The sequence below is a fragment of the Strigops habroptila genome, chromosome 8 (genome assembly GCF_004027225.2).
Source record: "Strigops habroptila isolate Jane chromosome 8, bStrHab1.2.pri, whole genome shotgun sequence".
Classification (NCBI taxonomy): Eukaryota; Metazoa; Chordata; class Aves; order Psittaciformes; family Psittacidae; genus Strigops; species Strigops habroptila.
Window position 1 is genome coordinate 10815570 of NC_044284.2, and position 13565 is coordinate 10829134.

Sequence of the window (13565 nt, forward strand, 5' to 3'; positions counted from 1 at the left end):
GTCTATTTCCGTGGTAAATCAATCTCCCTTTTCCTTACATCACATCCCCAGGGAGAGCTATGTCATGGCATTTCATTTGCAACTACTATTAAGGTAGCTCCTGGCCCCTCTGCCCGTGAGGGTTTGGGGCAGCAATGACAAAACCAGCCCTGTCCTGCTTGCAGGGCTGACAGCCTGTGGCGGGCTCCAGCTGCTAAATATGTTTTTAAACAAGAGTAGAAGGAGGTTAAATCACCTCAAATCATGGCTGAGAACTTCATCCCCCCTTCATTTGTTGACTCAGAATAAGCTCAGGCAGCATTAGGATGGTGATGAGCATCCGGTGCCCATCACTGCTGTGGCCATGCGACTGCTGGTTGCTCCACTGTAGACCTTCCTGCATATGAAGATGACTTGTCTAGTGTTTGATCAAATTATTTAGTTTTTGATTACTGAACGTGGGTGCTCAGAGAGGCAGTGCTAGCCTCATCCTTCCCTGCAGTACCTCCCTGTTGACTGATTTGGAGAGCAAGGCAAGTTTCCCTGCTCCCCTCCATTAGCGGTGCTTTAATTCCCAAGGGGAAGAGCTGAAACACTGAGGAGAAATGGAAATGGGCTTGGGGTTTCCATGAGCTGTGCCATGTGCTCTCCTGCCGCCTTTCATCCCTGATTTCACATGCAAAATTGCTGGAGCAGGTCTGGCATTGTTTTTTCAATGTCAGGTTTATGGAAACGAGGGGAAGTGGTGGGGAAGCTGTGGTGTGAGATCAGGCAGCCTCAGCCTGGCGTGAAGTGGAAACTAAAGTGGGGCAAAACCCAAGTGGGAGAAAAGTGATTTGCAAAAGTGACCTTGAGAAGTGTTTTTTTTTTCACCCCCTGTTGTCTGTTTTGGAGAGCAAAGCAAGTTTCCCTGCTCTGTGGTGAGCTGGCAGCCCTGCGGCGCCATCTGCCCTGGGCATGCATGCTCTCCACTTTCTCATCCAACAAATGGATGTGGGACGGATTTCATCTTTAGACCTTCAGAATCCCTCTAACCATGAAAAACAGAGAAAGTCAAGCCCAAAGTGGTGATTAAATGGGCAAGCGTGGACCTGTTGGAAAGATGGGTGCTGCAGGCAGCAAGCAGCAGGGCATGTGGGAGCCAAATCTGACTGCTTCCATGCACTGCTCTAGGCTTAAATTCATTGTTTAGGGTCATGGTACTACCTAAACAGTTGGTGTCAAAGCTCTTCTGCATCCAGAGATCCTTAATCTTCCCAAGCCTGCTTTCCTGGAGGAATAACGCTTTTGGACGAGCATCGGCTGCGTTTTGCTTGCAGCCAAGCACACAAGGCTTAGTCTGCAAGCACCTTGGTCTGCCCTAGAGGAGCAAATCCTTGGTTGATGAGGGATGGGATTTTCAGGAGAGGCGAATGCAGATGCACCCACACTCTGTTACCTCTAATTGGCTTCGCACAGCTACCTGCAAGTGCCACTGAAATCCTGCCCTGCTTTGATTTATTCCTCATCTGTGAGAAGAGCAGCAGCAAAAAAAAACTCTGAGAAGGAAGAAAACACATTGAATTTTACTTTTCTTCCACGAATAAACCATGGCGGGCCAGGCTCCGAGGCTGCTGACTTCAATTTACATGTGTCCCAAGGTGGATCTAAACCCATTTCTCCAGAGGTAAGGGGCTGGTTTAATTAGCCATCTGTGCCATGAAGAGCCGGGGCCTCTTTCCTCCACACACTGGGGAGAGATGCAGCCTGTTGCCCGCAGGATGCGAACCCAGATGCTGGAAGCTCGTGTTTATCTCATGAGTTTTTGCCTATACAGTGCTGAAATACAGAAAGGCAATGCAACGAGGCAGGTGCTGTTTGTAATTAGGTTGGGTGAGCACTTGGCCCTGGAGCGGGAGCAGCTCTGAGTGATTTGGAAGGATGAGAATTTGTGCGTTTGGCTGCAAAAACGGTGAAGTTTGCACCAAAATGAGGTTTTTGTCCTTCCCTGAGATGTGACTTTGCTGGCATGTCCTGTACCCAAGATGCTGTGGTTTCTGGCATTGCTTGGGGACTTGTGCTGAGCTTCCTCCCTGGAGGAGCATGTGTCTGTCCGTCTGTGGATGCCTTGGGACTGGGATGCAGAAACCTCTCCAGTTTAGTCTGCCTCGTGGTGGGTGGCATGGCAGTATGGGCACTGGTGTTACTGGCTGCCTGCTGAGCTTGCTGTGGCCATGCCAGGGCTGAGGTGCTCAGAAGAAGCACTTGACTTGGTAGAAAAAGGAATTGGATCAATAAAAAGTAGAAAGGAGGGAGGAAGGAACCCTAAATAACCTCCTTCCCATCAGAAATGCAGGAGGGAAGGGATGATGTGAGAGCATCAAGTAGTTAAACCTCTGGCAACAAGTGCCTGCTCCCTGCTTGGATGTTTGGGGAGAGGACAAAAAGAGAGATGAAAGAGGGGTGGGAAGGCAACACCCTTGTTGTCCTATGAAGATGGAGAGGTGGCAGCCCCCACTGGGGAGGGGTGGCGTGTGGGTGATAGCTTGCCTGGTTGTCCTGGTTTTTATCCCCTAAGCTGCAGCCTGCATCCCTGATGTCATCATCACATCAAAAGGATCAAAACCCAGAAGCACTGGTTGCGTTGGAGCCCGGTGTGGGTGTCCCTGGGGGGTGTGGTACCACCACTCCCCTGTAATCACGACATCCTCTAAATGTTTTTCTGGCATGCAATTTTAGTTGTGCGTTTATTTGCCTGGATGGTGTCTTTCAGCTGAAAGCATCTAGGAGGGCTTCCTAGCCTGTGTGCAGGCTGCAATGGAGGCAGTGGGACAGGGAGGAGAGCTGCCTTGCTGCTAGAGTTCCTATAATTTGGGCTAATTAGTTTGAAGGCTGAAAAATTGATGGGCTTTCCCCTCCCCTCTTTTTTTAGTGTGCTTAAGGATAAATGCATTTGGTGTCAAAGGTGTCTGCAAAATGTACAAGGGGTTTCTAGCAAAGCATCTTCTCTCTTTTTTGGGGGATTTCATTGAAAAATCATGAGCCTTTTGCAGAAAGTGTTGGGTTTAGTAGTAGGGTTTTCCCTTAATGAAAAACTCATTTGCAGAAAGGGGGAAAATGGCCTTGAATCCTTTTTCAGCGAGCTGTAAGTGCAATGAGCTGCGGTTCCTTTTTTGTTCATGGCCTGTAGTGTCCTCAAACCCAACAGGGCACCTTCCCCGCTGCCCATGTCCTGGGGGTGCTGGCATACCACATGTCTTTCTGAAGCAAGGCTGGACCATCCAGGCTCTTTATTGCTTTTGCATGTAGCAATGCTTTCTGCACATCCAGCTTGCTTGAGGGCATCACATTCTGCAGCACTGCTACTTCTAACCCATCTTTTCATCATCTGCTGTGCCAGGGTTGTGGTTTAAGCCCAGTTGGTAACTCAGAACCATACAGTCATTTGCTCGCTCCCCTTTTCTCCTTCACTGTCTGGGCGGGATGGGGAGGAGAATTGAAAGAATGTAAATCCGACAGGTTGAGATAAGAACAGTCCAGTAACTAAAGTATAATATAAAACTACTACTACTAATAATAATAATGGAAATAACAAGGGGAGAGAATATAGAACTAAAAAGGGAAAGGAAAAGAAAACAATAAACACAAGTGATGCACAATACAATTGCTCACCATCCACCGACCGATACCCAGCCCGACCCGAGCAGTGATCTGGGCCTTCCAGGTGACTCCCCCCGGTTTATATACTGGGCATGATGTGCTGTGGTATGGAATACCCCTTTGGCCAGTTTGGGTCAGGTGTCCTGTCTCTGCTTCCTCCCAGCTTCTTGTGCCCCTCCTCGCTAGCAGAGGATGAGAGACTGAAAAGTCCTTGATCAAGGTAAGCATTACTTAGCAACAACTAAAACGTCAGTGTGTTATCAGCACTGTTCTCAGGCTAAACCAAAACACAGCACTGCACCAGCTACTAGGAAGGAGGAAAAAATAACCAGGACAGCCAGCGTAACCACAGGTGTGCTTAAACATACTGAGTTTGCCCTGCAAAGGCATTGGACCCAGAAGGGAACCCGAAACAAGCATGAATTTGGGAATACCTGGCAAATGTGGTTAGCTTTGCTCCAGCAAAGACATCAGAGGCATGGGAACAATGAGGCGGCGCAGGCTCGGTTTGCTGTGGGTGAAGGAGCCGCGGTGGGGTACCAGTGAAGGAAGGAGATGGGCTCACTGAATGGCGAGCTGGAATCTCTAATTCTTTTCAGAAGCTCCTATTTTAAAACCTGATAAGGAAAACTGCCACTCCACATCCCCAGGGAGCTTTAGAGCAAGTTAGTATAGAGGAGATGTCTCCTTTCTTTCTTTCTTTCTTTCTTTCTTCTTTTCTTTTTTCAGACTAAAGCTTCCCTGAGAGAGTAATTAAAAAGTGCAAGTTCCAGGTGCTAACAGAGAGGATTTAGTTTGAAGAATGAAATGCTTGGATGCTCCTGCACTTGCGACCCTTCTGCAGAGCATCTGGTCTGTTAACGGGTGGCTTGCCTTGGGTAGGAGCAGGGATGGAGGATCAGAGAGATCCCATTTACCCTCAGCTCTTTCTAGGTCCCCTGGCACCCAAAATATAAGGGTGCAGGGTACAGGCTATTAAGACAGGAGAGTTACCCGCAGCAAAAAGCCTCGCAGTGCTTTTGTGTGCCGCTACTGCTGAGTTTTGTGCCTCATCATTTCCAAACACGCCCCTAGTGCTTAAACATGAGGAAATGGATAGTTAAGCACATCATTAATCTTATCCAGCCCACATAATCAACAATCAATTAATTCTTCTCTGGGCTGAAGAGATGCAGATTGCACCACAGCCTGGGCACTGGCAGAAGGAGCATGTTTCCACAGGGAAAGGCAGGGCAGAGCCTCATCCCATGCTTGTCCGAGGTGCTAAAGTGGATCCAGATCTTGCCAGCTCTGGGAAACTTTCTTGCAGCAGCCCTTAAATCAAGGAAAACATTGTGCTTGCCGATAGTGGGGTGATTTATTGCTCCCTTCTGGGCTTGAGCCCTCTATCCGAGCCTTACACTCAGACTGTGCATATACCATCTGAAGGGTTACGGATGCCATGCTGCATGGGTCTCTAAATCCCATCATGGCATTGCGAGGGCTTGGGAGTTCCAGCTTCATAGTGTGAGGTTCATAGTTTAGCTCCTTCAGAAAGAGGGGAGACACAGGCAATAGTGAGAGCAGAGGGTTGCAGCTTGCAGCAGCTTGGGAGGAGGGAGAAGGCATCCGCCTTCCCTGACACTGCGGGAGACTTTAGGCAAGCACAGTGTAATTACAGGAGAAGAAAAGTTAATTGTTATCATTACCAATGAAGAGCCACGTGCTTGCAGATTACAGGAATTTATGAATAAGCAAAGTGATAAAAGAAACCTGAGGATGCTGGGTTGCGGAGTGTACTTTATTTGGGTATTGTGACAGAGCATCACTTGGATTAGTTGTAATTAAAAATTAACAAACCCCTTCAACCAACCCACTGACATGCCCCTGTGCTTAAAACTATGGTGTGTTTGTAGCGCTGCAATCCTCTCATCTCCCTCCCTCCCTGCCCTTTCTCCTCTCATCAAAATACAAGTGGCTGTTCCCTGGTACCACTGCGCTCTCCTTCCTGCTCTTCCAAAGAGCCCAGCATGTTTCAGGCATGTTTCTGAACATGTCCTCCAGTTCTAGAGCCCACAAGTCACCCATTGCACATCTCATGGATGCTAACACTTGCTGGCAGGAGTGCAATGCTGCAGGGATGTCATGAGGAGGTGCTGGTGGGAAGGGAGAGGTGGAGAACTGGAGATCACCTCGAAGTCTTGGTGTCCACGTGTGGTTTTGTCTCCTGCTTTGTGTGTCTGGTGTAACTCTGTGCTTCCTCATGCTGTTATGGGGCATAGAGCTGCCTGTGGGGCTCAGGGAGGGGTCTGCATCTGGCTGCCTTCTGGACTGGCATCATGAAGTTCCTCCTCAAGCCCTCATATGCCCTTCCAGTGTCCTGCAATGTGTGGTGACCCTGCGTGTCTAGCTGTCTATGTGTAGCAAGTGGTGGTTTGTGGCCCTAAGAGCTTCTGTAAGATGCCATACATGTGGGATATCTGCAGTAGGATGCAGAGGACTTGGCAGTGGTGGGGAGGAGGAAGGGCAGCATGAAATGGTGGCTGGTCCCTCTGGGATCCCATGTCCCCACTCAGCTGTTAGCGCTGTTGGAAAGAAACGGTTCATTGCAGCCAGTTGTGTGCCTTAGGCAGGGGAATAAATCCCCTGAATAATAAAATTGTAAAATATTGTTTTGATTTATCCTTTTTTATCATCTTTTAATATCTGGAAAGACTGTGTGAGCAAGAGGCCTTCATGGGTTTTGAGTGACAGGTTAAAGGGCTCCAATAAAGATTAGATGGTCCACTATCTCCCAAGGAAATTGCATCAAAGTGGTTACTCCTGCTCGCTCCTATTAATTTCCTCTTCACAGCTGCTAGGAGATGCCTCATATCCTGATGCAGCAGACAGGGGCTAAGAGGCACTTTCCATTATCTCAATCATTGCCGTGTTTATGAGACGCTTAGGGTGTTTCTCTGCAGAGCCATGCCTTGGAGGTGAGAGCATCATAGGGGCAGAGCCAGGAGCCAAACGGAGGTGGGACCACGTTGTGTGTGAGACCAGGCACGGTCTCTCCGCAGATGGATGGTGGATCTGGTTTGGAGGTCTGGTACCTCAAGCACATGTGCCAAAATACAGACGATGCCTTCTGCAGCCATCTGTTTCATAGGGGTCACCTGAGGGTTTTATTAGATGTCAAGGATGGATGAGCATCCATTCATAAGCACCTAGTTGGTGAGGACTGGTGGGGTGGGGCAGGGATGGCGGACCCCATCTTTGTTGCTCCACCTTCACCCTCTAACCGCAGAGCAGCAAGGCAGTTGATGAATGAAATCTCTCCCCATCACTGACTAAAGCCTTGCTGTAACTGTAACTGGAGCATCTTGTTTATGGATTAGTTTCCATTTCCTGCTTGAATTAACTTGGAGGCCAAAGGCCAGGAGGGTTATTATCCCCAGCCCTGGGCTGCAGGACATTAATGGGGATGGACACTGGCATGGGCTTCCCATCAACTTCTTAATTAAATAATCAGATTTTGCGTGGAAAAATAGTTGTAAGAGCTGAGCCATGCCCTTGGGGTGGTAGAAAGGGACATTTCAGATCAGCAGAAGGGGAATACTGTCGTGCTCCTCCATGCCTGTGTCCCCATCGGTGCTGCTGGGGCAGGGAGTCCTGCCATCCCCATGCCTGGGTATGAGCGGTGGGGAGTGAAGCAGCTTCTGCAGTCCCCTTGCTCTGCCTGGCTAATTACTGTATCATTGCTGTGTGATTTCAGTGTTTTCCTGGTGGCCCCACAAAAAATTCATGGCACGTGTGGGAAGTTCTGGCCATCCAGGCACCTTCTGGCACCTTCAATAGGAAGGTGCTACTGTGTTTAGCATTTATAGAGGTGTGAAGCTTGTCTGTGTCTGTCTTTTCTTTGTCTTTCTGCCCTGTTTCAAGGACAGGACCTGCTCTCGCCTCTGCTCTGGGATGGTTCGGCACCCAACTGCTTTCCTCTCCTTTCTCTTGCAGCCTGCCCAGCGGGGACCTTCAAGGCCAGCCAGGGTGCAGGGGTCTGCGTGCCGTGCCCCTCCAACAGCCGCTCCACCGCCGAGGCCTCGCCGGTCTGCACGTGCCGCAACGGCTACTACCGGGCAGACTTTGACCCACCGGCAGCTGCCTGCACCAGTGAGTAATAGATGAGGGTTGGCGGAGGGGGCTGTGGGGTCTCACACTCCTCTGCTGCGGGGGATAACATCTCAACCCAGGAGCTTTCTCAGCTTATTTTCTCCCCCTGTCCTGCTGCAGAGGGGAATGAGATTGCGGCTGGGTGGACATTTGGTTGCCAACCAAGGTCAATCCACTGTGAGGGTTTAGCTTTACAGAGGGCCGTGGTACCCATAGTGAACACCCATCCTTTTCCACGCGGCACGGCATGGCCTCTACGTGCTGTAGAAATGCTTGCACCAACATGCATTCCTTCATTGCCATGCCAGCATGAGCAAAAGTTGTATCACCCTTTGCTCTGCTTGCCTGGGACACCGCCATGGCACGCACCAAATGATGAGTGATGGGACAGCCCTGCAACCTGCCTCTCTGGCAGCCATGTGAATTTATACTTCACCCTGGCAGTGGTGGTGATGGCGTGGAGATAGTCCACAGGGTAGATTAGAATTTAAAGTTACCTGCTGTTGCTGTCTTGTTCATAGCATTGCAGATGGAGTATTTTTATTTTTGAAGGGGGAAAGGGTGCGTTAAGCATTGGTATTCAGCATGGTGTTGCATGCAATGCATCGCTGCTTGAGTGTCTGCCGAAACTGCCTGGGATGGCAGCAGCCTCTTCAAGCCTGTCTCTTGGTAAGAGAACAGCCCAGGAGAGAAAAAAGAGCTGCTGTGCTCTTAAGCCCACTGAGAACATGAGTCTCAGCCTCAATTCCCACTCCCCAAGGGGGTTTTGAGTCAGCCTAACAGGGAGCTTTAACATAAGGATGCTGTGGACCCTTGGTGCTGGGGAGTGTCTGAAATGCAGGTTGGAAACGAGGAACGGATTTGCATGCTTTGCTGGATCACTCGAGCTGTCAGACCAGAGGTACTCAGCAGGTAGCACAACTGCAGATAATCTATATATCTTTACTATGTCTCGTTACACAGCTGATTCACAGTATTGCTGCACTATACGAATACAGTATAAAAAGTCTATTTGCTGATTTTCATTTCTTCTCGTCGACACTTAATTTTACAAGGCTCTATTTGAGGTGCCAGCTGTTCACCGACAAAGTTTCTCTGTGTTAGAGAAGTAAATAACGCCATGGAGCTGCAGGCATATCCCTTGACTAGAGCCCATCCCAAGGGCAATGCCTGCGAGTGTGGTTCATGCACCGTACCTCTGGCAGAGGAGGGAAGGGGCTGCAGTTAAAGGGGAGGAATTTGGAGAGACAGCAGTTTGCTGCTGGGCCAGAGAAGAAAGAGTTTTCTGCCTTTTTATGGAGGAAAAAAAAGCTTGTCTGCTTAAGGTACAGAGGGGGATTGGATTAAGGGTGCAGGGGAAGAGGGCAGTGCAGGCAGGGAGCTGGGCAGAGGTAGCCACCCATGGCCCCCCAGGCTGACTGGGAGCAGTGACCAGAGCCAGGGTATCAGCCGAGGTCATCCTGCATAGATGACAACTCCATCCATCCCACCAGCCATGTCACCCCGACGCTGATGAAGCTGCCTCTGCCCAGCCCATCCCCAGGCACTAATGGGGCTAATTTATCTGCAGGCACTAAAGATGTTCCCCAGCACACACACGTGGAGGGCTCCCCTGGGATGGTTTTCCCCAAGACAGAGCATGCTTCACGCTCTTAACCTTTCCTCACGGGTCAAGTCATCCATCATTTTTATTACTCCCTGCATCATGGCAAAGTCCTTTTTCTTCCTTGGATGTGCAGCACTGAGCCCAACCAGCACGAGTAATTAATTGCTTTCCTTATTTGATGTAACCCAGCAGCTGGATTTTGCGGTTTTGGATGCAGAGCTGCCCTGGCTAATGTCAAATCCTTCCCCAGACCTGGGCAAATGTACGTGTACACCTCAGTGTTGCTCTCCTGCCTGGCTACCTCCTGAATTGCTCTTTATGGACTCCGGCCCTGTTTCAGCAGTGCTTGCAGTCGGAGCTGTGTTCAATTCCCATTCTCTGAAGCATTTGCAATGGCTCCCAGCGGATTTGATCAATGCAATTTTGATCTCTCGTCCAACATCCGAGCTGCTTGCAAACCAGCGAGTGGTGCCGGCTCTCCTCCATGCTGTTAAATATCTGGGCTCCCAACTTGAGATATCGAACCATTAATAACCACTTTCCATTTTTGACTCTCTTTGCCCACTGCTCCTCCATTTACCCACAGTGCTGGCTAAGTGGAGTTTCTCTTGCTGTGATAATCTGTTTGAGTTGCTTCTCCATGTGAGCACTGGAGCTATCTCGACATCTTGTTTTAATGATCAGGAGTCCATCTTTGCAGATGGATCTGTGTGCACTCCACATAGGGGTTTTTTTTGAGACTAAGTGGGTTTGTGGCATGGGAGTCCTCATCTGAACCGTGAAACCCCTCTCTGTGGCTGGTGGTGTGGGTGGTCAGTGTTGCCAGTGGGAAGAACCTGACCCTGACTCAGGAAAAGCCATGGAGACCAAATCCCTCTTGAGGCAGGAGGTGATGGGCAGACGAGCAAATGGAGCCATGCTGGAGCCCTCAGGGTTCCCACTGAGCCCCAATAGGGCTGAGCATAATGTTTTGGACAAGGACCTGTCTTAAGGACTCTTCTTTCCCACAGGCGTTCCGTCTGGTCCCCGCAATGTCATCTCCATCGTCAACGAGACGTCCATCATCCTGGAGTGGCACCCCCCACGGGAGACAGGGGGTCGGGACGATGTCACCTACAACATTGTCTGCAAGAAGTGCCAGTCGGACCGACGCACCTGCTCCCGCTGCGATGACAACGTGGACTTTGTCCCCAGGCAGCTGGGGCTGACGGAGACCCGGGTCTTCATCAGCAACCTGTGGGCACACACGCCTTACACCTTTGAGATCCAGGCTGTCAATGGGGTTTCCAACAAGAGCCCCTTCCCACAGCAGCACGTCTCTGTCAACATCACCACCAATCAAGCTGGTGAGTCCTGGGTCAACGCCGTGCTCGGGGGTTTTAGCCATACCCTACCGGTTGCAAGCTCTATGTGGAAGCAAGCTCCACATCTGAAGGATAAAGCTCCTTGTGTGTGAGTGGTGTGTGATGGATGTGGTAAACCTGCAGCCAGCCCTGGGTGGGCTGTGGGGAAGGCAGCAAGAGGAGAGAAAGGCCAGGAAAAGAGGAAGGGAAAGGATTGAGGAGGTGGAGGGGATGGGAGAAGCGAGAACTGGGTTTTGGGATGAAGGGGAGTGAGGGCCGATATCTGGTTTTTATCCACCTCTAGATTGCTTGGGGATGAAATAGCATCACCATTTCCCCCCTTTTCCCAGGCAGTAGCAGGGAAATGGGGTGAATCCAGCCTTGAAATGCAGCGTGGTTGTATTATAGTATGGAAAGAGCAGCATCCCAGGGCTGAGTTCAGGCTCTGTCTCCTCTGGCACATCCCTCTCCCATAATTTTCTTCTTGTCCCCTTTTCCAGGCTCCCCTGCCCCTTTCCCTCCCTCTTTCTGATCAGGTGTCAGGAGCTGAACAACAGCTCTGAGCCAAACTGGGATGCCAGCAGGGTGAGGGTGCAGATGACAAGGGGGAAACTGGTCCCAGCTTCAGTGAGAAGCACAGGGAGTGGAAGGGATGGAAACCCATCTGCTTTGGGCAGAGAAAGGGGATGGTAATTCCTGCTTTGTGCTGAGTGTGTCATGTAGGCAGCCTTTGCCAGGGCGCTCCCTTGGGAGCGTGCAACAGAGAAACCTGGCATAAATATTTCAGTCTCCTGGCTTCGGGCAGTACAAATCTACACTTGTGCCTGGCTGGCATCACTGTCTCCTGAACCACGTGCAGTCAAGCCTGCCTCTTGTTTCCGGGCCTTTCTTTTTCCAGAGTGGGATTTTTGGGGTATTTATTTGCTCATATCCTACCCCAAGGCTCCCTGGAAGCTGGGAATAGCCAGGCCACCCGTGGCTATCTGTACCCCAGCGCTACCTGTTCGTCTTGCAAAGGATGAATATTAACATGGAAATGCTCCCAGTGCCACAGGATGGGCTGTGGGGTAACGTGGTGGAAATGCATTAGGCATGTGAAGGGCAAGATCAGTGCTGGCCATCTAAAATCCCTTGGCTTGCAGTGGGCTTTTCCAACCTCAGGGCTGAATCCAGTCTGGTTAGTGCATCTCACCCTGCAGGGTTGCTCCCAGCCCCATCTGCCTCTACACCGCTATCCACGCTAACGGGGTGGGGAATGCAGCAATTAACAGCAATCAAGCAAAGTGTTTAATTTCAGCCCATGAACATCTTGTAATGGATGTGGAGAGATTAAAAAAACCCCAAACAACCAGGATTAAATATGCCAGGTAAACAAAGGCGGTGCCAAGCTATTGACATCTCCCAGTGTGGCCACATGGAGTGGAGCTCCCATCACATCCAGGCTCCCTTCACGGCACAATCCTATGCTCCAAGCTGGTTGTTCCAAGCTGAGCTCTGCCCTGGTCATGCTAGGGAGGCTTTTTGGTAGGATTAAGTACAGGATCAGGGCCATATTTGCTGGCTGTGACTCTTTCAGGTATAGCTTGGAGGGCAAAAAGCCTTTGGAAAAGTGGCTCTTGGCTAATTTAGTAGCTTGGTGCCCTTAATGGTGGAAGGACAGTATTGCTGCTGATGGGATGCTCAGCTCTGGGATACTCAGCTCCAGGGATACTTGGCTGTGGCAGTGCTTGGCTGAAGGGATGCTCAGGCACAGATTAGCCCTGGGTTTGCTTCAGTGGAAGCAGAGAGCAGGGCAAGGAGCAGGAGCAGTGGGGACAATGTGCCCGACAGCTATTTTGGGAAACCTGCTTGCTTAGGTCTGGTGCATAAACTGAAATACTGTGGGCTGCCTTTCAGAGGATGTGGTGCATGGCATAGCTGGTGGGCCTGGTAAGAAACACAGGGCAGGGAGGGAAGGGGGTCAGACGAACCATGTCAGGCTAACACCTGATGCTGACTACATGCTTGGCCACTGCCGAGCATCTCTCTTTCTCTGGGGAACGCTGCGACAAGATGACCAGGACCCCTGTGGTTTGCTGCCCGGGAGGTCTCAGGGGCTGCAGGGATGGAGGTGCTGCCTTTTGAGCACCTTTGCAGCATGGCCCTGGGGTGGGTGAGGAGCTGTAGAATGATTGAGAATGTTTTGCAAGTGTTTGGGGTTCAGAAAAAGAATTTCTGGGAGAGACACTTTGGGCGCTGAGGATGAGCATCCTCTGAGAGTTCTAAGAGAAGACCCAGCAGCTCCTCTGGGACAGGGCTGAACCAAAACTATGCTACAGGCTCCAGCACCCTGGGGTCCTCTTACTGGGCTGGGGTGTCCCTGCCCTGGTTTCCCATCACCGTCCTCAAGGTCGGCAGATTTTTTCTCCTACATCCTATTACTGACAGCACGTGAGGTCGCAGCTGCAGCACAGGCTCCTGCAGAGCTGGGTGCTGGCTCTGCCAGAGAGGCTGTTACAGCAAAAGATGGCAAGCAGAGCTGGAGAACATCATTGAGTCTTGGTTTGTCCCTGCTGGGGAGAGCTTTGCTGTCTTTGCCCCACTGTGGGAGACATTTTTGGAGCAAGCAATCCCAGGGAGAAAGAGCGCTGAGGATTTCTAAGCCCCTAATTAAAAAGAGTCGTTGGTTTAAATACCAGAATTCCCTTGCCAGCTTGCTGCTTTGGTTCCATATATGCTGCTGAGATGCTGCTCTTCCCACTGCTAATGTGTGAGCTTGTCCCACAGAGTGAACAACTGCAGGCATGGGATATTTGGGATGCTCTGTGTGTCCAGGGGATTTTCCCCCTCCCCAGGGCCATTGGTCCTACCTCTCTTTGTTAAGTTTT

General features: G+C 50.6%; 1 protein-coding gene across 1 annotated transcript in view; it reads left to right on the forward strand.

Annotated features, from left to right (window-relative positions):
• Nucleotides 1-13565, forward strand: part of EPHB1 (EPH receptor B1) — an 81982-nt gene that overhangs the window by 41308 nt on the left and 27109 nt on the right. The window contains exons 4-5 of the mRNA XM_030495227.1: nt 7594-7749; nt 10366-10701. Coding sequence (XP_030351087.1) covers nt 7594-7749; nt 10366-10701 — 492 coding nt within the window. The remainder of the gene's footprint in view (nt 1-7593; nt 7750-10365; nt 10702-13565) is intronic.